Genomic DNA, 24,919 nt, shown 5'->3' on the forward strand with positions numbered 1-24,919 from the left:
CCTCTCTCCCCTCTCTCGCTCTCTACCTCTCTCGCTCTCTACCTCTCTCTCTCTACCTCTCTCTGTCTACCTCACTCTCTGTCTACCGCTCTCTCTCTCTCTCTCTCTCTCTCTCTCTCTCTCTCTCTCTCTCTCTCTCTCTGTCTACCTCTCTCTCTCTCTCTCTCTCTCTCTCTGTCTACCTCTCTCTGTCTACCTCACTCTCTGTCTACCGCTCTCTCTCTCTACCTCTCTCTCTCCCTCTCTCTCTGTCTACCTCTCTCTCTCTCTACCTCTCTCTCTGTCTACCTCTCTCTGTCTACCTCTCTCTCTGTCTACCTCTCTCTCTCTCTACCTCACTCTCTGTCTAGCTCTCTCTGTGTCTACCTCTCTCTCTCTCTACCTCTCTCTCTGTCTACCTCTCTCTCTGTCTACCGCTCTCTCTCTCTACCTCTCTCTGTCTACCACTCTCTTTCTCTACCTCTCTCTCCTGTCTACATCTCTCTGTCTACCACTCTCTCTCTCTACCTCTCTCTCTGTCTACATCTCTCTCTCTACCTCTCTCTCTGTCTACCACTCTCTCTCTCTACCTCTCTCTCTGTCTACCACTCTCTCTCTCTACCTCTCTCTCTGTACAAAGTAACTAGTAACTTAAGTTGTCAAATAAATATATCTGACTCTGCGATGTATGGGGTAGAAATCAAAGTATTGGAAACAAATACCTCCAAAATGGTACTTAAGAAGTGCAGTGCTTAAGTAAATGTACTTACTTTCCACCACTGAGTATTGGTACTTTAAACCACTGCTTTATTTCCAACGCTGTTGAGTGATGAAAGCTGCACGTTTGACCTGCTGGCCTGCTCGCTGAGACTGACTGGAAGTTGCACAAAAAATACATTCTCTCTCTCTCTTCCCCTTCCTCTCACGTGGGCTTGACTTGTCGTCTTCTGCAACCATCTCTCCCTCCCTCCCTCTGTCTGTCTGTCCATACCTCTCCTCCTTCCCTCTGTCCGTCTGTCCATCCATCCTTCCCTCTGTCTGTCGCTCCATCCCTCTCTCTCTCTCTCCCCGCGGCCCTCCCTCTCTCTCTCTCTCTCTCTCTCTCTCTCTCTCTCTCTGTGCCCTCCTCTCTCTATTCTGTCCGTATGTTGTTTGTGCTGCGTTCCTGTGTTCTGTCACGCTTGCTCTCCAACTCTCTGATTTACACTCATAATTCATGAGCTTCCTCTGCCAAGATCCGCTTCGCTTTATAAGATTCCTCTACACCTCCTCCCCCAACTCTCTCTCTCTCTCTCTCTCTGTCTCTCTCTCTCTCTGTCTCTCTCTCTGTCTCTGTGTGTCTCTCTCTCTGTGTCTCTCTCTCTGTCTCTCTCTCTCTCTCTCTCTCTCTGTCTCTGTCTCTGTCTCTGTCTCTGTCTCTCTCTCTCTGTCTCTCTCTCTCTCTCTCTCTCTGTCTGTGTCTCTCTCTCTCTCTCTGTGTGTCTCTACTCTCTGTCTCTGTCTCTCTCTCTCTCTCTGTCTCTGTCTCTGTCTCTGTCTCTGTCTCTCTCTCTCTCTCTCTCTCTGTCTCTCTCTCTCTCTCTCTTCTGTGTCTCTGTGTCTCTGTCTCTCGCTCTCTCTCTCGCTCCTACTTTCAATGACAACACTGCCTCCTAACCTCAGATGGATTGTCCGCGCATGAGTCTTTGCGTGTGTGTGTGTTTGTGTGTGTGTGTGTGTGTGTGTTCATTCAAGTGTCTCGTGTACTCCCTCCTGCCCTTGGCCCGGCCTACCTGTTTGTTGTGCAGCTCAAATCATTCACTCTTGTGTACACACATGCACAGATTACAGGGTTTAAAACCAAACGGCAGCCTGTCGTCAATTACAGTACAGTGGTCACACTGACCTGTTGACTGTTGCCACGGAGCTCTGAGGCCACGCCCCTCCTTCCTCCCCCCCCCCCCGGCTCCAGGGGCTCGCTCGTTAACGCTAATGCTAATTGCTTTCTATTAAAGACCCTTTCAAATTTAGAATTGTCTTACCTTTTATAGGACCGAAATACTTGTGTTTTTAATTGTGGTGTATATTTGTGTGGTTTGTGTCTTGTCTTCTATGTATGCGTCGACCCAAGCAACATGGCCGCCTGACTTTGTCAGTGCTTGCTGGAGCACACGCACATCTTTTTTTTTTTTTTTTTTTTTTGCCTTCAAAATATTAAGCTGGGTGTCTTTGCTGTAGAGTAGACGGCATACTAACTTACTCAGTTTCGCAAGCCTGCAAAGGATGAAAGGGAACGCGACACACACTTTGTTCCGTTATTCCACAGGCCTGCATTGTCTTGGTTACAGAGAGAGAGCATGGTAAACATGAACTTTTGCCCCAAAGTGTTTATATTCATCCGTTCCATGTTGTTTTTAGTTACCGACGTAACGAAGGCTTGACGAATGTGTCAACGAGCAATAGTTGTCAGCAGGAGCACGTCCTGCCTCTGGCTCTGTTACTCAGGTGCTATAATGCCAAGCAACACGATTATTTTACGATATGCAATGTAATCAGGAAGTGTTTGTGTGCAGCTGACGGTCAGCTGGCTCACCACTAGATGCCCTCGCGAGCCAGACTGTGGGGTTTGTTTCCCCACAATTTTCCCTTTTTTTCATTTCCCTTCTTTTTTCTCCCCAACTTAGTCGTTATGCTGATTCCTCCCTACCCACATGTGTGTGTTGTCACTGCTGTTGTATGCTACCTATACCTACGCACCTGCCAGTGAGGAGCCCCCACCGGGAGGACGTAGAGCCTTCGTCCTATACACCTCCCGTCCGACAGTCCCAGTAGGAGTACCTCCAGTGCCGTGTTGTTTTTGGCAGCAAATTTTGATTTTAGTTTTAGTCATAGTCCCTTGAATAGTTTTCATTTAGTTTTAGTCACATTTTAGTCACCTGGAATGTTTTAGTGTTAGTCTAGTTTAGTCTAGATTAGTCTAGTCTAGTCTAGATTTTAGTCGACTAAATCTACAGTTGATTTAGTCGACTAAAATGTATTTTGGCGGGCCTTGACGCCGACGTAATGGCTGATTTTATACACAAATGGCTGATCTACAAGCTCACAAGCTTGTAGATCGGCTATTTTCAGCATGCAACTAATTGTGAAATGACTTATACTGGATCTCTTGTCCACTAGTCCCTTCCTAACATTTTAGTCTAGTTTTTATTTGTTGACGAAATTGTCAGTATATTTAGTCTTAGTTTTAGTCATCATAGCTTAGTTTTTATTTAGTTTCCATTTAGTTTTCGTCAGTGGAAAAAGGTAGTCGACGAACATTTTCCGTCTTGGTTTTAGACGACAAAATCAACACTGATCCAGTGACAAGTATCCCTCTCTCCCCGGCCGGCTTCCCTCCCACGCTCACGGCTCGTATTCGTATAGTATATAGACGTTCTACAAAACTGGCTGCACCACGGTGGATTCTTAAGGCTCATTCATAGTCTGGATTTTGGGTGGTGAGGTGACCACCGCTCCGGTGGTGAGGTAAAAACAGAGAGAAGGGCTGGAGCGGTGGCGGTGGTTTGCTCTTCACCGCGATTTTCGGTGGTGAGGTGACCACCGAACTACAACATGACGTCACGAGCCGCGGTGAAGAGCAAACCACCGCCACCACCCCAGCCCTTCTCTCTGTTTTTACTCACCACCGCTCAATGTTATTTCAGCTCCGGTGGTCAGCTCACCACCGGAACGGTGGTCACCTCACCACCGAAAATCCAGACTATGAATGAGCCTTAACCCACAACCTCCGGTGGTGGGTTGCTTCCGTCATATAGTCTGTGCAACGGAAGTGCTGAAAACAATCCGGGATCAAAGCGGAATGCCACCCCCCTCCCTCGCCCCCTCCCGCTTCCGTCTCGTACGTACTATGACGGAAAATGTTCGTCGACTACCTTTTTTTTCACTGGCGAAAACTGAATAAAGACTAAATGAAAACTAAGCTATGACGACTACAACTAAATATATTGACAATTTCGTCAACAAATAAAAAACTAGACTAAAATGTTAGGAAGGGACTAGTGGACAGGAGATCCGGTATATGTAATTTTACAATTGGTTGCATGCTGAAAATAGCCGATCTACAAGCTCACAACGCGTCGCGCTGCAGCGCGTTGTGAGCTTGTAAATCGGCTATCTTCAGCAAGTGTACATTTTAGTGTCATTACGACTAAAACCTTATGATATTTAGTCGACTAAAACTAGACTCACACTAAAACATTCCAGGTGACTAAAATATGACTAAAACTAAATGAAGTTTTATCCCAAAGACTTTGATTAAACTAAAATAGACATTTGCTGCCAAAAACAACACTGCTTGTTTTGCAGTGGCGTAACAACTTCATCTTGGGTTTTTTTCTTCCAATAAAGTGTTTTTTTAATTCGTAGCCTCAGCAGGTCTCAGCGGTTTGACCTCTGACCTCTGACCTGCCTGGCCGTCGGGTGTAAAGGGCTCCACGTTGATTAGGTTCCACGTGGTGTGTCTGTGTGAAGTTACAGAGTAGTACAGCCGCACACACACACGCACACACACACACGCACACACACACTAAAAGGATAACCAAATGGACCCTTGGTTCCCTTTGTACACACTCTGAGTTACTGTAAATGAACACTGAGTCGACAGTGGCTCAGGGGTCCGGTGGAGTGGCCGGATGGGAACCGCGAGGTTCCCAGTTTCGATCCCTGTCGTCTCCCCCACAGCAGTGTTGATTTCGTCGACTAAAACTATGATGAAAAATGTTCGTCGACTACCTTTTTTCACTGACGAAAACTTAATGGAAACTAAATGAAAACTAAGCTATGACGACTAAAACTACACTGCAGGACCAACTGGTGGGGCCGAGTCCCCCACACTGAACCAAACTAAAACAGGGACTAGTGGACAAGTGATCCAGTATGAGTCATTTTACACTTGGGTTGCATGCTGAAGCGCGACGCGTTGTGACTCTTGTGAGCTTGTAGATCTGCTATTTTCAGCAAGTGTGAAATCAGTCATTACGACGGCATCAAGCCCCGCCAGAATACATTTTAGTCGACTAAATCAACCGTAGATTTAGTCGACTAAAATCTTATGATGTTTTAGTCGACTAAAACTAGACTAACACTAAGACATTCCAGGTGACTAAAATGAGACTAAAACAAAATGAAAACTATTCAATAGACTATGATTAAAACTAAAATCAAAATTTGCTGCCAAAAACAACACTGCCCCACAGTTACTGTCAAAGTGTCCTTGAGCAAGACTCTGAACCCCTAATTGCTCCCGATGTGCAGCTTGGCGCCTTGGATGGTTTCCTCCGCAATCAGTGTGTGAATGGGTGAATGTAATGCACAATCTAGTTGACGCACTTTGGATATTAAAAGCGCTATATACATGGAAAAAGACTAAAAATTGGTAGCATTTGGGGGTCTTTGGCGTAATGCAGTGGTTCTCAACGTGTGTGTGTGTGTGTGTGTGTGTGTGTGTGTGTGTGTGTGTGTGTGTGTGTGTGTGTGTGTGTGTGTGTGTGTGTGTGTGTGTGTGTGTGTGTGTGTGTGTGTGTGTGTGTGTGTGTGTGTGTGTGTGTGTGTGTGTGTGTGTGTGTGTGTGTGTGTGTGTGTGTTTTTTTGTTTTTGCAGGCAGGGTGTTTGATCCTGACAAGCACTGTGGAGTCCCGGATCCTGAGAGCAAACGATCCTGCACACGCTCTCTCACATGCAAGGTAGCTCACGCACGCACACACACTCTCACGCACACACATACACCCCACACACACACAACATTGTCCATCGTGCTCAATGATGACAATCCATCTGTATTACTCGTGTCTGTGGTTTCTTTGTATTTTTGAGTGGTGCAACCACTCCAAGGAACAGCAATGTCCGTCTTAACCTATGTGACTCGTGTTAACCGTCCTATGTGACTCGTGTTAACCTATGTGTGTGACTATGAGTACCAGTAGGGGCAAAAGTGGTGCTGTTGTGCCAGAAACAGAGAGAGAGATAGTGCTGCACTGTTGCCTGCTAATATGAGAGAGCGAGAGAGAGAGAGGGGGGGGGGCAGGGGGAGAGGTGAGTTGCACCACTCAGTTCACACAGGTGTGATTTTTTAAGTTATTTGTCATATATCTGCCCCGTGCAATTTGTGATTACGGAGCCTAAAAGGCAAAAACAGAAATACAAATTGTAACCTTTCCAATGTTCAATGCAAAAACAAAACGCAATTAAATCGCTAAACCCAATTATTTGTGTGACAATTCATCGTCAACTTAAAATGTGTAATCGTGACAGCCCTAGTGCAGTCCTTGTTGGAGGAGCCAGAGCCATCTAATAGAAGAGTTGCGATATTGAGGGGGCAGAATCCGAGCGCTCGAGCACTGTTCATGCAGCCTGAACTGAGACAAGCTGGAGTTGGAAATACATTGTTTTCAACCAGGGGCGGTGCAAATGAGAGCAATTTTAGGCATGTGTGCAAACAACTGTTTTAAAGTATTGCACAGTAACAACTAAAGTCTCTGTAATGTTTATGCTCTACGATTACTACAAAACAATCGAAAATAAAGGGATTTAAGATCATTAAAGCTGGGCTGTTGCCGGAGTCCAATGCATTTCTGCCTACTTCCGGTCCAGGACTTGTCCCTATTTGTTGTCCCCATTCTCAATGGAAGTCTATGTAGGAGAGCCACCATTGGACTGAAGCCCCATGAAGTGAACGCGAGTTTGCGTAACTCTGTCTTACTCTATGGCTCAGGGAGGAGCTTCCCCCAGATGGAGCTGCAGTGTCCTCCGACTGGGTTAGTTGTACGTATTGCCGCCACACTGCTGCAATTGGTCCTGCAGTGTTGTTCAGTGTGGTTCAGTGTGGGGGACTCGGCCTCACCAGTTGGTCCTGCAGTGTGGTTCAGTGTGGGGGACTCGGCCTCACCAGTTGGTCCTGCAGTGTGGTTCAGTGTGGTTCAGTGTGGGGGACTCTGCCCCACCAGGTGGTCCTGTAGTGTGGTTCAGTGTGGGGGACTCGGCCCCACCAGTTGGTCCTGCAGTGTGGTTCAGTGTGGTTCAGTGTGGGGGACTCTGCCCCACCAGGTGGTCCTGTAGTGTGGTTCAGTGTGGGGGACTCGGCCTCACCAGTTGGTCCTGCAGTGTTGTTCAGTGTGGGGGACTCGGCCCCACCAGTTGGTCCTGCAGTGTGGTTCAGTGTGGGGGACTCGGCCTCACCAGTTGGTCCTGCAGTGTGGTTCAGTGTGGTTCAGTGTGGGGGACTCTGCCCCACCAGGTGGTCCTGTAGTGTGGTTCAGTGTGGGGGACTCGGCCCCACCAGTTGGTCCTGCAGTGTGGTTCAGTGTGGTTCAGTGTGGGGGACTCTGCCCCACCAGGTGGTCCTGTAGTGTGGTTCAGTGTGGGGGACTCGGCCTCACCAGTTGGTCCTGCAGTGTTGTTCAGTGTGGGGGACTCGGCCCCACCAGTTGGTCCTGCAGTGTGGTTCAGTGTGGGGGACTCGGCCCCACCAGTTGGTCCTGCAGTGTGGTTCAATGTGGAGGACTCGGCCCCACCAGTTGTTCCTGCAGTGTGGTTCAGTGTGGTTCAGTGTGGAGGACTCGGCCCCACCAGTTGTTCGTTCAGTGTGGTTCAGTGTGGGGGACTCGGTTCCACCAGTTGGTCCTTCAGTGTGGGGGACTCGGCCCCACCAGTTGGCCCTGCAGTGTGGTTCAGTGTAGGGGACTCGGCCCCACCAGTTGGTCCTGCAGTGTGGTTCAGTGTGGTTCAGTGTGGGGGACTCGGCCCCACCAGTTGGTCCTGCAGTGTGGTTCAGTGTGGTTCAGTGTGGGGGACTCGGCCCCACCAGTTGGTCCTGCAGTGTGGTTCAGTGTGGTTCAGTGTGGGGGACTCGGCCCCACCAGTTGGTCCTGCAGTGTGGTTCAGTGTGGTTCAGTGTGGGGGACTCGGCCCCACCAGTTGGTCCTGCAGTGTGGTTCAGTGTGGTTCAGTGTGGGGGACTCGGCCCCACCAGTTGGTCCTGCAGTGTGGTTCAGTGTGGTTCAGTGTGGGGGACTCGGCCCCACCAGTTGGTCCTGCCGTGTGGTTCAGTGTGGGGGACTCGGCCCCACCAGTTGGTTCTGCAGTGTGGTTCAGTGTGGTTCAGTGTGGAGGACTCGGCCCCACCAGTTGGTCCTGCAGTGTGGTTCAGTGTGGTTCAGTGTGGGGGACTTGGCCCCACCAGTTGGCCCTGCAGTGTGGTTCAGTGTGGGGGACTCGGCCCCACCAGTTGGTCCTGCCGTGTGGTTCAGTGTGGTTCAGTGTGGGGGACTCGGGCCCCACCAGTTGGTCTTGCAGTGTGGTTCAGTGTGGGGGACTCGGCCCCACCAGTTGGTCCTGCCGTGTGGTTCAGTGTGGGGGACTCGGCCCCACCAGTTGGCCCTGCAGTGTGGTTCAGTGTGGGGGACTCGGCCCCACCAGTTGGTCCTGCAGTGTGGTTCAGTGTGGTTCAGTGTGGGGGACTCGGCCCCACCAGTTGGTCCTGCAGTGTGGTTCAGTGTGGGGGACTCGGCCCCACCAGTTGGTCCTGCCGTGTGGTTCAGTGTGGGGGACTCGGCCCCACCAGTTGTTCGTTCAGTGTGGTTCAGTGTGGGGGACTCGGTTCCACCAGTTGGTCCTTCAGTGTGGGGGACTCGGCCCCACCAGTTGGTCCTGCCGTGTGGTTCAGTGTGGAGGACTCGGCCCCACCAGTTGTTCGTTCAGTGTGGTTCAGTGTGGGGGACTCGGTTCCACCAGTTGGTCCTTCAGTGTGGGGGACTCGGCCCCACCAGTTGGCCCTGCAGTGTGGTTCAGTGTAGGGGACTCGGCCCCACCAGTTGGTCCTGCAGTGTGGTTCAGTGTGGTTCAGTGTGGGGGACTCGGCCCCACCAGTTGGTCCTGCAGTGTGGTTCAGTGTGGTTCAGTGTGGGGGACTCGGCCCCACCAGTTGGTCCTGCAGTGTGGTTCAGTGTGGTTCAGTGTGGGGGACTCGGCCCCACCAGTTGGTCCTGCAGTGTGGTTCAGTGTGGTTCAGTGTGGGGGACTCGGCCCCACCAGTTGGTCCTGCAGTGTGGTTCAGTGTGGTTCAGTGTGGGGGACTCGGCCCCACCAGTTGGTCCTGCAGTGTGGTTCAGTGTGGTTCAGTGTGGGGGACTCGGCCCCACCAGTTGGTCCTGCCGTGTGGTTCAGTGTGGGGGACTCGGCCCCACCAGTTGGTTCTGCAGTGTGGTTCAGTGTGGTTCAGTGTGGAGGACTCGGCCCCACCAGTTGGTCCTGCAGTGTGGTTCAGTGTGGTTCAGTGTGGGGGACTTGGCCCCACCAGTTGGCCCTGCAGTGTGGTTCAGTGTGGGGGACTCGGCCCCACCAGTTGGTCCTGCCGTGTGGTTCAGTGTGGTTCAGTGTGGGGGACTCGGGCCCCACCAGTTGGTCTTGCAGTGTGGTTCAGTGTGGGGGACTCGGCCCCACCAGTTGGTCCTGCCGTGTGGTTCAGTGTGGGGGACTCGGCCCCACCAGTTGGCCCTGCAGTGTGGTTCAGTGTGGGGGACTCGGCCCCACCAGTTGGTCCTGCAGTGTGGTTCAGTGTGGTTCAGTGTGGGGGACTCGGCCCCACCAGTTGGTCCTGCAGTGTGGTTCAGTGTGGGGGACTCGGCCCCACCAGTTGGTCCTGCCGTGTGGTTCAGTGTGGGGGACTCGGCCCCACCAGTTGGCCCTGCAGTGTGGTTCAGTGTGGGGGACTCGGCCCCACCATGGGGTCCTGCAGTGTGGTTCAGTGTGGTTCAGTGTGGGGGACTCGGCCCCACCAGTTGGTCCTGCAGTGTGGTTCAGTGTGGTTCAGTGTGGGGGACTCGGCCCCACCAGTTGGTCCTGCAGTGTGGTTCAGTGTGGGGGACTCGGCCCCACCAGTTGGTCCTGCAGTGTGGTTCAGTGTGGTTCAGTGTGGGGGACTCGGCCCCACCAGTTGGTCCTGCAGTGTGGTTCAGTGCGGGGGACGTGGCCCCACCAGTTGGTCCTGCAGTGTGGTTCAGTGTGGGGGACTCGGCCTCACCAGTTGGTCCTGCAGTGTGGTTCAGTGTGGGGGACTCGGTCCCACCAGTTGGTGCTGCAGTGTGGTTCAGTGTGGGGGACTCGGCCCCACCAGGTGGTCCTGCAGTGTGGTTCAGTGTGGGGGACTCGGCCTCAGCAGTTGGTCCTGCAGTGTGGTTCAGTGTGGTTCAGTGTGGGGGACTCGGCCCCACCAGGTGGTCCTGTAGTGTGGTTCAGTGTGGGGGACTCGGCCCCACCAGTTGGTCCTGCAGTGTGGTTCAGTGTGGTTCAGTGTGGGGGACTCGGCCCCACCAGGTGGTCCTGTAGTGTGGTTCAGTGTGGGGGACTCGGCCTCACCAGTTGGTCCTGCAGTGTGGTTCAGTGTGGTTCAGTGTGGGGGACTCGGCCCCACCAGGTGGTCCTGTAGTGTGGTTCAGTGTGGGGGACTCGGCCTCACCAGTTGGTCCTGCAGTGTGGTTCAGTGTGGTTCAGTGTGGGGGACTCTGCCCCACCAGGTGGTCCTGTAGTGTGGTTCAGTGTGGGGGACTCTGCCTCACCAGTTGGTCCTGCAGTGTGGTTCAGTGTGGTTCAGTGTGGGGGACTCTGCCCCACCAGGTGGTCCTGTAGTGTGGTTCAGTGTGGGGGACTCGGCCTCACCAGTTGGTCCTGCAGTGTGGTTCAGTGTGGGGGACTCGGCCCCACCAGTTGGTCCTCCAGTGTGGTTCAGTGTGGGGGACTCGGCCCCACCAGTTGGTCCTCCAGTGTGGTTCAGTGTGGGGGACTCGGCCCCACCAGTTGGTCCTCCAGTGTGGTTCAGTGTGGGGGACTCGGCCCCACCAGTTGGTCCTGCAGTGTGGTTCAGTGTGGTTCAGTGTGGGGGACTCTGCCCCACCAGGTGGTCCTGTAGTGTGGTTCAGTGTGGGGGACTCGGCCTCACCAGTTGGTCCTGCAGTGTGGTTCAGTGTGGTTCAGTGTGGGGGACTCGGCCCCACCAGTTGGTGCTGCAGTGTGGTTCAGTGTGGTTCAGTGTGGGGGACTCGGCCGCACCAGTTGGTCCTGCAGTGTGGTTCAGTGTGGGGGACTCGGCCCCACCAGTTGGTCCTCCAGTGTGGTTCAGTGTGGGGGACTCGGCCTAACTAGTCGACTAGTAAACTAGTCGACTAGTTAGGGCTTAATGCCCTACTGTAGTGTGGTTCAGTGTGGGGGACTCGGCCCCACCAGTTGGTCCTGCAGTGTGGTTCAGTGTGCATTCAGGATGCAGTGTAGACGGCTGATGTGGAAGGCCTCGAGGAAAGCATCCTGAGGTGGTGACATACACTACTCAACACACACACACACACACACACACACACACACACACACACACACACACACACACACACACACAGAGAGATAGCTGTGTAGTTAATAAGTGGTAGTGTGGTGGTTGGTGTTTAGAGTAGCCATGACAGACGGTCGTAATTACAGAGATAGGGTTGGTTCAGTGTGCTGGCCTTTAATTAGCCCTGATCACACCCACCTGCTTATTATGTAATAAAAACAATGTGTCAACATAACATAATTAATTTAGCTTGAAGCGGGTGGGGGCATTAGTCTTGCGTAGCCAGACTTTCCACAATCTCCGAATGCTATAAAGAGTCTGGAACTACACCTCCCGAAAGCCGAGAAAGGAAGCTGTCGTCTGTTCGTCATTTCCGCGCACAAAAAAAAATATTTTAACATGTCTTTAAAATGTATTTTTGAACTTCCGCGTTTTTTCTTTCATTTTTTTATATATAATTAATTACATTGTTTAGTTTGATTGAGCTGTTGCACCCCTACATGTGTGAGTGAACATGTCTGGAAGAGTGTTCTTGTTCAACCCCAGGGGGCCAAAAATAGATGATCTACAATCTCACAACGTGACGTGTTGTGAGCTTAATGTACACTGTAGATCGTCTATTACATTTTTGGTGAAGCGATTAAGTGTAGACGGAGAAAAAAAGTGGTCCAAGTACACAGTAAAATAATGGGGTTTACTAAGAGGGGTTAAGTGGTTATCTCCCATTCTTATCTTTGTATCTCTGCCACTACTGTAGTTGGTACCTATTTTGGTATTAAAGAATGGCCCTTATTGGATGCTTGCAGCGTGATTTATGGACTTCCTGTAACACTGTGGCCTATTTGTGTTTGTGTTGACCTCGGCTATAAATCAACGGGTTCGGTTTCCATGGCGATATCATTCACACTCTTATGTCGAGCTAAGGGTCTAATAAGATTCACTGTGAATCCTCACCAAAGAAAAGATAAGACGTGACTGTTTAAAACTCGGGAACAGAAATGCATTGTACACTAATGCCCTTTTTTGAGTGGTGCAACCACTCCAAGGAACCGCAATGTCCGTGTTCACCTATGTGTTCACCCATGTGTTCACCCATGTGTTCACCCATGTGTTCACCCATGTGTTCACCTATGTGTTCACCTATGTGTTCACCCATGTGTTCACCCATGTGTTCACCCATGTGTTCACCCATGTGTTCACCTATGTGTTCACCCATGTGTTCACCCATGTGTTCACCTATGTGTTCACCCATGTGTTCACCCATGTGTTCACCTATGTGTTCACCTATGTGTTCACCCATGTGTTCACCCATGTGTTCACCTATGTGTTCACCCATGTGTTCACCCATGTGTTCACCCATGTGTTCACCCGACTATGTCACTATGAGCACGAGTACCAATGACTACCAAAAGTGGCGCTGTTGTGCCAGAAACAGAGAGAGAGAGATAGTGCTGCACTGCTGCCTGCTAATGAGAGACAGAGAGAGAGAGAGAGGGGGGGGGGGGGGGGGGGGGGGGCGGAGTTGCACCACTCAGTTCACACGGGTGTGATTTCTTTTTCATTTAAAATGGCCTCTACAAGCTCTAAACGTGTTGTGTGGTTCTCAAGGTGGGCATCTTGGGACCCCCAGGGGTCGTTGAAGGGGGTCCCCAGGGGGTCCCCAGCTAAATGAGTTGATATAGCATCAAAATCGGTTTAACCACTTAGTTATACGTCGGCTATTCAAACTTAGCTACGTGGCTACGTAGTTGTAGGCCGTGAATGAAGCTCGTTTTGACCAAAAAACGCAATCTGCGAAAATAATTGAGGCGGACGGAGGCAGACGTTTCACTTCCGGTTCCCCGGGCAACCTAGAGCCTTTCATATAGATTCATCCATTCATATTCAATATCAATAAAAGCCCTTAAATGACGAGTGTTACTCGTCCATGGCAGTAACACAAGTCAGGTGTCAGACAAAAGGCTTGAATGCAGCCCAGTAAGGGACATATGTCGACCCCGCCCGCTCACCTCCGCCCCACCCCCTCCTGGTGCTGCGGCCATCTTGGAAACTAAACACAATATAAACAATGGGAGAAGGGTGGGGCCGAGTATACTCGCCAATGGCGGTCCATGTGTTAATTGTTCCTAAATCTTATCCTGTGTGTGTGTGTGTGTGTGTGTGTGTGTGTGTGTGTGTGTGTGTGTGTGTGTGTGTGTGTGTGTGTGTGTGTGTGTGTGTGTGTGTGTGTGTGTGTGTGTGTGTGTGTGTGTGTGTGTGTGTGTGTGTGTGTGTGTGTGTGTGTGTGTGTGTGTGTGTGTGTGTGTGTGTGTGTGTGTGTGTGTGTGTGTGTGTGTGTGTGTGTGTGTGTGTGTGTGTGTGTGTGTGTGTGTGTGTGTGTGTGTGTGTGTGTGTGTTCCAAATCCAGACCCACTCCCTGACTCACCGCAGAGCGGTGCTCGGGCGCGGGAAGCCCTTCGACAGCCTCCTGGCCGAGCACAAGGGCCGGGCCAAGGAGAAGGACACGCCCAAGGAGAAGGACACGCCCAAGGAGAAGGAAGACGCACCGCAGCAGGCCAGGAGGGACAGCGGCAGCATGGCTGACATGTCACAGGAAACTACGTCTCCCAGCAGGCCTCACTGCCCCAACGGACGACCCCTGTCCACGCTGAAACTACGGCTGGCCAACGCACACATACCAAGGTACGGGGGGGCGGGGCGCTACACGTGCATTTGTACAATTCTACATTTCATTCAATCATTCATGCACGCACGCACGCACGCACGCTCGCTCGCTCACTCACTCACTCACTCACTCACTCACTCACTCACTCACTCACTCACTCACTCACTCACTCTCTCTCTCTCTCTGAAATGTTCAAGTGATCGACAGGCAGACACACACAGTCTCTCTCTCTCTCTCTGAGAAGCACAGTGATCGACAGGCAGACACACATACAGTTTTTAGTGTTTCATTCAGGGTTTCCAGATGTAGTTTCAGTTTCTCTGTATAGATACAGTGTTCATAAGGCGCTATTTCAAAGACCAGTTTGTGCAACATGGAAAAGGTAAAAAACCACATTACTTCTATCGCTAGATGCATTTAATTTGGCTGTAGATTTAGTGACTTTTATTCAACATTTCAGTATTCATATTTTAGTACTTAGAAGTGTTTTTAATAGATAACTTTTTACTTTGAATCCACTTAACTGAAACATTTCAAGTTTTAACTGAAGTGAAACGACACCGGAGGCTTCTGTTGCAGTTGGCCTTGCTCCCCACTAGGTGGCACTGTAAACTAAATCTGGGTGATAGTTGTCAGTAGATGAAATGTGTGCCAAGTCTGTCAGTGAGAAGGGGATCATTTTGGAACTCACGTCCACTTTTAACCCATTTTGGGCGGGAACCCATTTTGGTGTTTTAAACATGTTATAATTTAGCTATTGAAAAATAGCAGATCTACAAGCTCATAGGTCTGCTATTTTTGAAAAATCGTGAAAATGTGGCGCAAATCTTTGAATAATATATTCTTTCACAGCGAACGTTTTAACTCAAATCTTTGCTTCTGCTGGTCCCCGGAACAACGTATTTTCAGATGGAGGGGTCGGCGGCCAAATACATATCATTTTTGTGGTCCTTGACATGAAATATTGAGCACCACTGATACAGAAACATGAGGTATTTTAGAAAACTGTCAGGATTTAGAAGACATTTTAAATTTCGACGTCAGGCCTAAATGGGTTAATTGAGAAAACACATGTTTGCATCAACTAGGACATTGTCAGGGCTTTGACAAAAGCGGAGCATACCAGTGGTTTATTGTGATGTAATTCGTGCCAGTCAATTCTATGGACGTTACTTTACTTTATTTGTTTATTTGAAGGATTAGCATCACTAACATAACAGGACATGAGCGGACAGCATACAAAAACACGATACATCTCAAACACCATAAAATGAGAAGATAAGACATTGAGCAGAATAAGAAAAGATTAAGACTAATTCATTACTAGGGTAGGCCTACTCTAATTGTGGACTGAGAGTCATACGTGATCACAGGACTGGTTGTTTTTTTGCCACTTTAATGTTTGTTTACCGTAAATTAAGTAAGACTCGCTGATATAAATACATCTTGTAATAAATGAATGAATTAATCATTTTAAATTTTTCACAGACATAAGGTTTTAGTGGTCTGAATCTACAGTTGATTTAGTCGACTAAAATGTATTTTGGCGGGCCTTGATGCCGTCGTAATGACTGATTTTACACTTGCTGGAAATAGCCGATCTACAAGCTCACAACGCGTCGCAGCGCGACGCGTTGTGAGCTTGTAGATCTGCTATTTTCAGCATGCAAACCAAGTGTAAAATAACTTATACTGGATCTCTTGTCCACTAGTCCCTTCCTAACATTTTAGTCTAGTTTTTATTTGTTGACGAAATTGTCAGTATATTTAGTCTTAGTTTAAGTCATCGTAGCTTAGTTTCCATTTAGTTTCCATGTAGTTTTCTCCCTAGAAATCACACCTTCACACTCTACCTCACTCCCTAGCAAACGCCTCTTAATTTTAACACTACCTCACCTAGCACTCATTTCCTTGTATCATTTCACCTGTTGATTGTTGGCATGGGTTGATGCCACCATCTTGCACTTTGCAAGTCACTCTTTTGGTCTGTTCGTTGCCATGTATTTCTTTTCTTTTTTTTGGCTTTCGCCTTTTATTTTATTATTTTTTATGGAGGGACAGACAGTAGGCTGACAGAAAATGGGGAGAGAGATGGGGGTGACATGCAGTAAAGGCCGTCGGGATTGGGAGTCGAACCCGCGGCACACTGCCAGACTGGATTACCAGCCAAGGTGCCTGGACCGCTGAGCCACGGCCCAGGCCGGTTGCCATTTATTTCTTTTAATGCCTTTTTTATGCTTTCTGTAAAGCAATTTGAATTGCCTTTGTGTATGCAACGTGCTATACAAATAGACTTGCCTTGCCTTGCCCGTATTCAACTCACAACTTCTGGAAAATCCACTTTGCAGTCTTTGTCTAAATGTACTGTACGCAGCATCGTCTGAAAATAATAATTTTTCACTCCATCTTTCTCTATCCTTTTTTCTTCCTCCTTTCTCCCTTTCCATCCCTCTCTTCCCCCCTCTCTCCCCTTTTCCACATTTCGTATGCTTCTTTCCCTCCAATGTGTTTCCTACCCCCGTGCTTCCTCCCATCTAAAGGGTGCCTGGGTTGACCTCCAGCTCCACTGTGCTCCCTGCTGCTCAGCCGGCCCCGGCCCCGGCCTCCTCCAACCCAGAGCCGTCTCCCCGCGGCTGGGGCAGGCCGGTCCCGGCCTCCTCCAACCCAGAGCCCTCTCCCCGCGGCTGGGGGAGGCCGGCCCTAGCCTCCTCCAACCCAGAGCCCTCTCCCCGCGGCTGGGGGAGGCCGACCCCGGCCTCCTCCAACCCAGAGCCCTCTCCCCGCGGCTGGGGCAGGCCGGCCCCGGCCTCCTCCAACCCAGAGCCCTCTCCCCGCGGCTGGGGGAGGCCGGCGGGGGACAACCCTCGTCTCTCCAGTGACGATGGAGATGTGGAGACTTCAGACGACGCGGCTGACAGACCGGCCTGCCATTTCTCCACCCACCACCCCCGACCTCTGGCCGTGAGTATATGGACTGCAGTTGTACAGTAGTTCTGTTGTTAAGGGATGGATGGGTGCTCTTGTTTTTTTTTGTAAGCACTTCCTTACGCAGCTTTGTGTGTCTGTGGGTGGCTGGCTGTGTCCGTCCCTGGCTGTGTCCGTCCCTGGCTGTCTCCGAGCACGGCAATAGCGTTTGGTTGGTTTTCACAACCAACTGTCACTGTTGTGCAGCCTAACACACACACACATATTAGCTGTATATATATATATGATGATTTTGGGTGTGACAGTACAGTACAGTAGACCGAAACGGACGCGGGGTGGCTCACCATAACCGGCCAGGCCCCCTGGGCACGTTCCTGGGGCTCTGGATGTTCTGGGGACCCTCCCGGGGACCCCCACACGGTAACTCTGTCATTTTTCGACCGTTTCGGAGGCGGGGCGGCTTGCCAGAACCGGGCCGGCACCCTGGGCGCGTTCCCGTGTGTCTGGAAGTTTCGGGGACCCCCCGGGGACGCCTGCACGGAGTTGCACCACTCACTTCACACGGGTGTGATTTTTGTATTTGTTCTTTGTTTACTTCATAGACATGCACGCTCACAGACACATGCGCGTGCACACACACACACACACACACACACGGACACCTCCCAGGTGTGTGTTTGTCAAGGCTATTGCTGATTCTCAGCATCTGAGCTCAGCAAATAATGTTTTGTCTGATAAACAAAAGTCTAAATAACGACAACAAGCGGAATCTTTTCTTTGAACCTACAGTTGCCAGCTTTGAAGGAGAACTTTACTTTTAGGATGTTTTGTCTTCTTCTTTTAGTTTCATGTGGAATTGATCTAATTGGGTCTGAGTCTACCTCACAGTGGCTTAAGAGTTTGGCCGAAGGAAATGATCACTTTTTGATGTATCATTGGTTTCGAACTAACTGCATTTCACCACTGTGTCATGTGGAAACATCTAAACAGCTCTGATTTCAAGGAGAATTCTGGATTAACTGTTCTTAATCTGATGTTAATTTTTTGGGAGCGTTCTACCCATTGCTGGCTGTCTGAATACAAAAAAAATAAAGTCATTCAAATTTTGACATAATTGCTTATAGCAGCTTTAACAAGAAATGTATTCACCAATGTAAATGGTAAATAAATGGTAAATGGTGCATTTATATATCGCCTTTATCCAAGGCGCTTTACATAGATTGTGCATTACATTCACCCATTCACACACACATTCATACACCGATGGCAGCGGAAACCATGCAAGGCACCAACTAGCACATCGGGAGCAATTAGTGTCTTGCTCAAGGACACTTCGACAGTAACTCTGGGGGGAGCCCGGGTTCGAACTGGCAACCTTGCGGTTCCCATCCAGGCACTCTACCCCTGAGCCACCGCCGCCAATGTGTTGGAGAGGTGTCTACTAACTCACATTGGTTTCTATTCCAGCACCCTAGTGCTGGGGTACCATTAACAGTTTAAGGGCCCCAGACGGAGGTCTCCGTCCTATGAATTAGTACAGTGTGATGCCCTAGACCAGGGTTCCCCAATAGGCGGTCCGCGGGCCATTTGTGGCCCGCGGAGCGCCCCCTTGCGGCCCGCGGAAGAATTAAAAAAAAAAATAATAACATTTTTTTTTTTTGGGGGGGGGGGGGGGGGTCCCAGATATAAATGGCATGAAATGGGGGTCAGTAGCCTATGCATGTCAAACTGGGCATCCTTTTCAAATGGGGTCCTGCCCTGAAAATGAATTTTCAGGGCAAGACCTCGACCTCACGCGTGCGGACTCGGCCCCCAGCCTGGTACCCTAGTCAAAATATGGCCCTCGAGGAAAATTAATTGGGGAACCCTGCCCTAGACGGAGATTGATTAATAGGATGGAGATTATTGATATCAAAACCGATCGCATCGCTCCACAGGCTGGGAGCATCTGTTGCGTGACATTCGATGTGGGACCTCATCGAAAATGTCCCCCCCCCCCCTGTTTAGCCGACGAGACCGAAAATCTTAAAACGTTAACTCTTGATCTAAAAATCATTCCGTCCAGTTCTAAGCAAAGATCCTGTGTTAGACGGCCCACCGCGGTCCAGTCGCTAGTCGCGGTAGAATTAATCATATACCTCCCGTTGTTGTTGATCGCCTCTAGAGTGTTTTGGCTACATCTAGCTGCTACAGCCACATCCGGGACAACATCCGGTCCGTCTGTAAAAGTGCTCCGCTAAAAAAAAAATTAACCCATTTTGACCTGAGATCAGATTCTAAAAATGTTCTTCGATTTTTTTCAAAAATAGCAGACCTACAAGCTCGTAGCGCGCCACTCGGTGGCGCGCTATGAGCTTGTAGATCTGCTATTTTCCAATAGCTAAAGCATAGCATAATGCTAACACCAAAAGGGGTTCCCGCCCCAAAATGGGTTAAATAACCCCGGGCAATCAAGGTGTTAGGTTTAACTGCTTCTGGCGTAACGTTCCGTCTGATAAGCTTTGTTATTGATATCAAACCGGATCGCTGATTTCTGTTTTTTTAATAATTTTTTTGGCTTGGCCTTTCCTTCTTTAGCGATCCTAGACCGGGTTGCGCAACCGCGCTCCCATCCACCGACCTTTTTATACAGGCTGACTAAAAAGCTGAATAACTCCTAATCTACGGAGCTCTCCATGGTTTGGATAAGATGCGCGATGTTCGGAGGTCTTTGCTGATGTTCGGAGGTCTTTGTGGTTTACTTTAGATGGAAACATTGGCGCTTTCTAGAGCAAGGATGGCTTCATTTTAGCTCGCTACCATTGGTGCTATTTATTTAGCATTAAGATGGACGCTCCAAACAGGAAACAGTCCCAGTGTGTGCTCCATTGAAATAGGCTCGGCAGTCTGCGGTTGGCTCTGCGTCCAGCAGGTGGCAGCATATGGGTTAAGAAACCAATATAAGGCCAAATGTTCTAAATTTCATTATACTTTATGTACTGTAGCATGCTGTTACTCTATACGAAAAAGGAGTGTTTTTTTGTCCAAAACTAATGCTTGGAATGTGTGAAAACCCACCTCTTCAGACTCCACCATGGCCCGTAGCACTTGCCCTAGCCTAGCCCCTTAGATAGCACATTACGTAGACTTAGATAGTATTTTAAACAGACTTATAGCTTGTTATGTAGACAGCTCTAGAATTGCACTTTATGTAGTCATAGCACTTTATAGTACACATGTATAATATATATTATATAGTATAGTATGTATAGTTTACATAGATACTCCACTGTTACGTTCTTAGTTTACGCATGATTCATGATAACTACTTTTTATACATGTGATGTATGCCATGCTTTTTGTTATTGCTTAATGTAAGTCGCTCTGGATTAAGAGCGTCTGCTAAATGCCTAAATTGTAAATTGTAATTGTAAATTGTTCAGAATCATGAAAACCCCTAGTTTGACATGTCACATGCTACATAAAGTATAATGAAATGTAGAACATTTTGCCTTATATTGGTTGGTAATGGTAGGGTGGTTGAATAGAAACCAATGTGGAATATGTTAGTAGACACCTTTTACAAACACATTGGTGAAGAAAGTTCGCGGTGAGAAATTAATTCCCATATTTTATTAATATCCTCTGACTAAATGGACATTGAAGTAGCCAAGTCTTATGTGATCCTGAGCAGAATAAAGCCGTTTTAAATGGATGGAAATTTTATGTTGCTTTGATGACCCTTTTAATTTCGCGACATGACAGTCACCGGAACACACTTCCTGAAAATGTGCATACACCACCTGCAGTTTCCTTTTCACGTATAGTCGTATATACCCATCTTTACATAGATGTTGCTCAGCATCACTTTCATGCATAGTACATAAGCACTCTTAACCCATTTTGACCTGAGATCAGATTCTAAAAATGTCTTCTACATCCTGACAGTTTTCTGAAAAAGCTCGTAGCGCCCCGAGTGGCGCGCTACGAGCTTGTAGGTCTGCTATTTTTCAATAGCTAAAGCATAACATAATGCTAACACCAAAAGGGGTTCCCCGCCCAAAATGGGTTAATACATACTTTATGGCCCCAGGATGCAAATGCAAATATCTTCCCTACCAGGAGTTAAGTCACAGCACCAACCAGGGCTGGGAACCACTGTGCTTAACCCATTTTATGTCGAAATTTAAAAAAAAATGTCTTCTAAATACTCACAGTTTTCTGAAAAACCTGTTTCTATATCGGTGGTGCTCAATATTTCATGTCAAGGACCCCAAAATCTATATGTAATTAGCCACCGACCCCCATCTGAAAATATGTTATTCCAGGAACCCCTCAGATTTGAGATTCTGAAAGAATATATATGCAAAGATTAACGCCACATTTTTCAAAAATAGCAGATCTACAGCGCTATGAGCGTGTGGATCTGCTATTTTTCAATAGCTAAAGCATACTGAAAAGGGTTATCTTTGAAAAACAAAGAAGGGTCCCGCACACTGTCAGAAAACTTGCCAAAAATGTTGCTCTTTATCTCAACGTTTCGGTCTATTCGACCTTCATCAGGACAGACAAACGACATTGTGGCAAGTTTTCTGACAGTGTGCGGGACCCTTCTTTGTTTTTCAAAGATAACCTTTTTCAGTATGCTTTATTGCCCTACGCACCTGTCAATAGCCTTGAGGTGTGCATCGGCCTTTTGCTAAGTAAGTATAACATAATGCTTACAACAACAAAAGTGGTTCCCGTCCTGAATGGGTTAATAGTAGCATACCAGAGTAAAAAAAAATACTTATAACAACACTGTGTGTGTGTGTGTGTGTGTGTGTGTGTGTGTGTGTGTGTGTGTGTGTGTGTGTGTGTGTGTGTGTGTGTGTGTGTGTGTGTGTGTGTGTGTGTGTGTGTGTGTGTGGGTGGAATGAGTAATGTTAAACCCGCGCTTTCAGACAGTGTTGTTTTTGGCAGCAAATTTCTATTTTAGTTTTAGTCATATAGTCTCTCGAAACGTCACCTGGAATGTTTTAGTGTTTAGCCTCGTTTTAGTCGACTAAATCTACAGGTGATTTAGTCGACTAAAATGTGTTTTGGCGGGCCTTGATGCCGTCATAATGGTGCGTTTTGCATCCCAAAACGCAGTGTATAGTTACGGGACGCAATAAAACAACGACCTCTGCATCCACGGGATGCACTACTGTACTGTGTTTTTATTCTAGTTTATTTTGCTAGCTTTAGTTATAATAATCATTTCTTCTTCCGTTTTCTACATGAATATAACCACATTATAACCATATAAAATGAAATGGGAGTTAAATGCTGCAATTTGTAAAAATGGCAAAATAATATGACTCCTAACTTCATTGAAGTGGGACTCATAAAAATGTCCCTGGGACTCCTCTAAAAGACCATCCCTGCATCCCGGGACTCATTACATTGAAAACCTATTTACATCACTGACTTTCAGATCCGCCCGGTCTTCTTGCTCACAATATTCCTCAGATCTCTGTGGGGATGCAGTGCTGGAAGCAAGCCTTGTTGTTCAAGGCTTTCATTATATTTCATTCCAGGCTGTCAATTGTAATCAAGACTTCTTTCTGTCTCTCTGTTTATCTCTCTCTCTCTATATATATATATATCTCCTTCCTCCATCCCTTACTACTCCACGTTCCTCTCTCGCCACCCACCTTTCTCCTCTCTCCACCTCCTGCTGTCTCACTCGCTCTTTTTTTCCTTTCCCCCTGCTCTGCTCTGCCTCTCTCTCTCTCTCTCTGTCTACCTCTCTCTCTCTCTCTCTCTCTCTCTGTCTCTCTCTCTCTCTCTCTCTCTCTCTGTCTACCTCTCTCTCTCTCTCTGTCTCTCTCTCTCTCTCTCTCTCTCTCTGTCTACCTCTCTCTCTCTCTCTCTGTCTACCTCTCTGTCTCTCTCTCTCTGTCTACCTCTCTCTCTCTGTCTCTCTCTCTCTCTCTCTCTCTCTCTCTGTCTACCTCTCTCTCTCTCTCTCTCTGTCTACCTCTCTGTCTCTCTCTCTCTGTCTACCTCTCTCTCTCTCTCTCTCTCTCTCTCTCTCTCTCTCTCTCTCTCTCTCTGTCTACCTCCCTCTCTCTCTCTCTCTCTCTCTCTCTCTCTCTACAGTGTTGTGTGTTCAGCAGCAGGCTCATGGGTCGTGGTCACTATGTGTTTGACCGCCGATGGGACCGAATGAGACTGGCCCTGCAGAGCATGGTGGAGAGACACCTCAACGCACAAATGTGGAGGTGAGTGTGTGCGTGAGTGTGCGTGCGTGCGTGCGTGCGTGCGTGCGTGCGTGCGTGCGTGCGTGCGTGCGTGCGTGCGTGCGTGCGTGCGTGCGTGCGCGAGCGAGAACTGCACTGCTCTGGGATAATAATGAGCTGATTATGTTCATTATGTTCAATCAGTGACCTCCAGCACAGAAGCCATTAGTTTAATTCTGACCTCTGTCCGGTTCCAACATACTGTTACTGGAGTGTATTATTGGTCTTTAGTAATGAAGGGGAATGAACGGACGGATGGGGGGGGGGGGGGGGGGGGGGGGGGGGGGGGGGGGTGGGGTGGGGTGGGGTGTGTGTGTGTGCGCGCGTGCGTGCGTGCTGATATTCCTCCATGGATGTTGACTGTAATCGTCCCGTTGTTGCTCTTTCAGGAAGGTGCCGCTAGCAGCAGAAAGCCTCCTCTGTCTCTCCAACGCCCCGCTCGGCCTCCTCGGCAGGCGGCGTCGTCGCCCCGCGGGGTCCTTCGGCCCCCGTCTCCGCGGCGGGGGGGAAACCCCGGGATGGCACCGCCGGCACCAACAACGGCCCCCAGACCGGGGCGTCCCGCCAGAGAGAGGGAGGATTCGGCGGCGGATGCCAAGAAGAGGAGGCCCGCCGCCGCCGCCGCGTACCCCTCGTCTCCGTCTTTGTCGTTGTCTTCGTCGCTCTCGTCTTCCTCTTCTTCCTCTCCGAACGTCGATGGCCACAAGAGCAACGGCGGCGGCGACCATCCGGCGTTCCCCCAGGGCAGGGGGGGCTCGGCGGCCGGCCACGCTCGCAGGAGGGGCCCCCGGGCGCGGGGGAAGCTGTCCAGGGAGCAAGGGAGAGGCCTGGCTGGCCAGGACGGATGGAGGTCAAAGCCACAGTGCTCAGAACAGGTGGGTGGTCAACACTGGTCAACAATGCTTGAAAAAGTAAAAAAAAAACTCAAATGTTTTGCTTAACCCATTTAGGCCTGACCTCAAAAAATTTAAAAGTTCTTCCAAATCCTCTAAATAAATATTTTCACGATTTTTCAAAAAAAAAATTCAAAAATAGCAGATCTACAAGCTATATATAAAAGGATAGGATAGTATATAAAAGGATAGAGACTGATCTGGCGCGAAGCTCCTCCCCCCCCCGCTATTCATGTCAGTGGAAGTTGCTCAGTGGCGTTTTGAAGCACCCGGAAGGACCGTCTACTTCCACCTTTTTTCGATTTGGGCACCAAAATTTGGTGCCCAAAATGCGGAAGTGCAAACGCGCTCAACGTTAAAGCCCAGCTGCACGGGGTTTCCTCGTCATACTTCCACGCGTCCGCCTGCAGTCCCTCCTCTTACCGCTAGGGCCCAGAGCTTCAACGTTGGAAAGCCTCACTGGCAGGGGCGGCGCTGGGGGGGGGCTTGCGGGGGCTATAGCACCTCCAAAAATCCCATAGCACCCCTGTAGCACCCCCAAGAAATTCTCAAAAAAAAAATACATTTTTCCCCCACTTAACGCGCGATTAACGCACGGTGAAGTTTGACAGAATGGTTGAGACGCATTCATGTGAATGCAGGCAGTCAGTGAGCCCCGCCTCTCTCCCCACTCTCTCTCCCAGTGACTCGTCCGTCAGCCTGTGCAGGACCGGTGCGCAGAGTGTAGCCTACTACCAGTGTGGGCTGGGCAGTTGAGCTGTGAGCACTCGAGTCGTGGCGTTCGTTGGGCTCGTTATTAATTAATTTGCTCCACAATGTGTTAGATCAGAAGCTCTTTGAATTGGGCAAAAGCAAAACT

The 24,919-nt window shown here is 49.3% G+C and overlaps 1 protein-coding gene across 2 annotated transcripts in view; it reads left to right on the forward strand.

Annotated features, from left to right (window-relative positions):
* atxn7l1 (ataxin 7-like 1) overlaps window positions 1–24,919 on the forward strand; it is a 76,756-nt gene that overhangs the window by 38,506 nt on the left and 13,331 nt on the right. For both annotated transcript variants that reach the window (XM_079494669.1, XM_079494670.1), the window contains 5 exons: window positions 5,617–5,699; window positions 13,740–14,014; window positions 16,538–16,958; window positions 23,028–23,149; window positions 23,557–24,042. In XM_079494669.1, coding sequence (XP_079350795.1) covers window positions 5,617–5,699; window positions 13,740–14,014; window positions 16,538–16,958; window positions 23,028–23,149; window positions 23,557–24,042 — 1,387 coding nt within the window. The remainder of the gene's footprint in view (window positions 1–5,616; window positions 5,700–13,739; window positions 14,015–16,537; window positions 16,959–23,027; window positions 23,150–23,556; window positions 24,043–24,919) is intronic.

This window comes from Electrona antarctica (assembly GCF_951216825.1).
Source record: "Electrona antarctica genome assembly, chromosome: 23".
Lineage (NCBI taxonomy): Eukaryota > Metazoa > Chordata > Actinopteri > Myctophiformes > Myctophidae > Electrona > Electrona antarctica.